The 3,117-nt window shown below is 51.5% G+C and overlaps 1 protein-coding gene across 1 annotated transcript; it reads left to right on the forward strand.

Annotated features, from left to right (window-relative positions):
• The first annotated feature begins 985 nt into the window (after positions 1 to 985).
• On the forward strand, positions 986 to 1,417 carry LOC147985393 (uncharacterized). The gene has a single exon (XM_087541547.1). The coding sequence runs from the start codon at positions 986 to 988 to the stop codon at positions 1,415 to 1,417; it is 432 nt and encodes a 143-aa protein (XP_087397673.1).
• Positions 1,418 to 3,117: the final 1,700 nt, after the last annotated feature.

Here is a 3,117-nt window from a genome sequence, read left to right on the forward strand (position 1 = left end):
GCCAGGAGGAGATCATGAATGAGGTTGATGCCCACTTCACCCATGCACTTGGGGAGATTCAATCCAAGGCTCACACTTTAGATCTCAACACGCTTCACCTTCCCTCCCTCAACCTGAGCTACCTGGAAGAGCCATTCACCAAAGAGGAGATAGAAAGAGTCGTCAAAGGAATGACACCAGACAAAGCATCAGGGCCGGATGGATTCACGGGCCGATTCTTTGCCCACTGCTGGAGCATCATAAAGGGAGACATCATGAATGCGTTTGCACATTTCTACAATGGGGACATGAGAGGGATTCCCTCGATCAACAAAACAATTGTTACTCTCCTCCCGAAGAAGAACAGAGCGGTGGATATCCGAGATTTCCAGCCAGTGAGCCTGGTGCACGGTGCGATCAAGATCTTTGGCAAAGCTTTGGCCACCAGACTAACTCCGTACCTGCCATCCCTAGTGGGCAAACACCAAAGTTCTTTTGTTAAAGGACGGTCTATACATGATAGTTTCATGCTTGTGCAATGCACGACGCGTCGCCTCCATGCTCTAAGAGAACCAGTAGCAATGATAAAGCTTGATATCTCCAAAGCTTTTGACGCTGTTCACTGGCCATTCCTCATCGAAGTCCTACATGCCATGGGCTTTGGGCCAAAGTGGACAGCGTGGATCTGTGGGCTCTTGTACACCTCATCAACTAGAATCATGGTCAATGCACTCCGGGAAGGCCAATATACAACTGCAAAGGACTGCGACAGGGCGCCCTACTTTCGCCGATGCTCTTCATTTTGATTATGGAGCCACTGCAACAGATGTTCGAGCTTGCTACCTCGAGAGGAGTCATGTCCCCTTTAGCACGGAGAGGAATGGAACACCATCTCTCAATGTTCATGGATGATGTCATGATCTTTGTCAAGCCCAACATCCAAGACATCCAAACATGTTCCTCACTCTTGTGGCTGTTCGGTTAGGCTTCCGGACTGTAGGTAGACATGCACAAGAGTGCAGCCTACCCCATTCGATGCCCTGCTGACACTTGGGAGAGGGTTCTAGCGACAATTGGCTGCCCGAGCGGCGCCTTCCCTTGCAGATACCTCAGATTACCTCTCACCATTCGCAAGCAGTCGGCCACCCAGCTCTCGGGCTTGGTGGATCAGATGGCCGTAGCCCTGCCAAGGTGGAAAGTTGATGCCATGCCCAAGAGCGGACTCCTCCTAATCAAGTCAGTTCTCTGCGCCATCCCGCTCCACGCAATGCTGGCACTTGACATCCCGCAAAAGACAATCTCTGCAATGAACAAAATCTGCCACGGCTTCCTCTGGTGTGCCAAGGATAGAGCAAATGGAGGCGAATGCAAGGTAGCTTGGGATTTGGTCTGTGCACTCGTGTGGGCGGGTGGACTCGGCGTCCCCAACTTGGCCTAGCTAAACACGACAATGCAAGCAAAATGGCCGTGGTTGCAGCGCTCTGACCACATTAGACCCTGGGCTGAGTTTAACATTAATGTCCCGAAGGAATAGATGCAACTTTTCCAGGCCGCGGCTGTAGCTACGGTGGGAGATGGAAAGAACACTTTCTTCTGGGAGGATAGGTGGTTGCACGAGTGTAGAGTCCAGGAAATTGCTCCAAACATCTATAAGAAAGTGTGTAGCAAGACTCGAGCAGCGCAAACGGTGCATCGGGCTCTCTCTGAGGGAAGCTGGGCACATGATATTGGACCTAAACTCACACCGACCCTCCTCCAAGAATACTTGGGCCTCTGGGCTGTAGTTCACGAAGAGTCCCTTCGAGAGGGAACACAAGACTCGGTTTCCTGGGCTTGGGAGGCGAACGACTACTTTTCGACTAAGTCTGCCTACGCGGCTAAGTTCTGGAGCTAGGAAGTTGCGCCAACTACAGAATTTATGTGGAAATCCAAGGCGCCCATGCAATGTCGTTTCTTCATTTGCCTTGCTCTACGCAACCGAGGTTGGACGTCCGATCGACTATCTCGTAGAGGATTCGACCACCAGGAGGCATGCCCTCTATGCGACCAAGGAGAGGAAACAATCAACCATCTACTTCTTACCTGTGTATTCACCCGACAAATTTGGATGATCGTATGCCAAGCCATGGGCAAGCGGGACTGGATTCCATCACCGACCAACGCGCTTCATGCATGGTGTGAGAGCAAGACCGGATCTGGGCGCAGCAGGAAGGACATCCGGGCTATCCTTACTCTTGTAATGTGGGAGATATGGAAACACCATTGTAAGAGCATATTTATCCCTTAGTAGTTTTGGTGATTGATGACAATGCTTTTGCAGACTAATCGTGTGCAATGATCATTTTAGATATACCGTGTCTAAGCACAAGACAATTTGGTACCCCTCAGAGCTTATCGAAGATAGCGTTTCTCTATGTTTCTTTTCGGTGGTCTTGAGTCATAGGAAAGCAGTACTATTAAGAGGGGGTCCGCGTTGGAAAGGCTTGGGTGGAATCAACGCGTACACGTCTGCTCCTTTTTGCACCACCTTTCCTTTGGCTCTTTGGAGCATCCTCCGTCTCTTTGTGTCTTTGCAAAATGAGGGACTCCTAGTGTTGCTGTTCTGGGGCACGCGGTAGTACTGCTCTTCAGAGCGGTAGTACCACGGGGCCTTGCGGTAGTACTGGCCATAGGCGCGGTAGTATCGCAGGTACTCATGGTAGTACCGCTCCTTGGGAGCGGTAGTACCGTGGCCTCTGGCCAGGCTCAGCCACTCGAGCGGTTGTAGGGGCGGATGTAATTTTTTACATCCGCGCCCTACGCGGTAGTACCGCCCCACGGGTACGGTAGTACCGTGAGCCCTGGCCTGGCACAGCAACATGAGAAGAAGTAGGGGTGGATGTAATTTTCTACATTTGTGCCCTACGTGGTAGTACCGCTCCAGGCATGCAGTACTACCGTGTCAGATTTTTGCACAGATCCCAACTCAGCGGAAGTTGCCACGGATGTATTTTGATATGTCCATGCCTTCCCAAATATGGACTACCCTTGCCTTGCGGTAGTACCGCAAGGGGGAGCGGTAGTACCGCGCCAGCGGTTCTACCACCCTCTGCTTCATCGCATCAGGGCTGCTTTGGATTCTGTTGCATGGGTGGTAGT

Source organism: Triticum urartu, chromosome 2A, assembly GCF_056163025.1.
Source record: "Triticum urartu cultivar PI428250 chromosome 2A, HENAU_Tu73, whole genome shotgun sequence".
Lineage (NCBI taxonomy): Eukaryota > Viridiplantae > Streptophyta > Magnoliopsida > Poales > Poaceae > Triticum > Triticum urartu.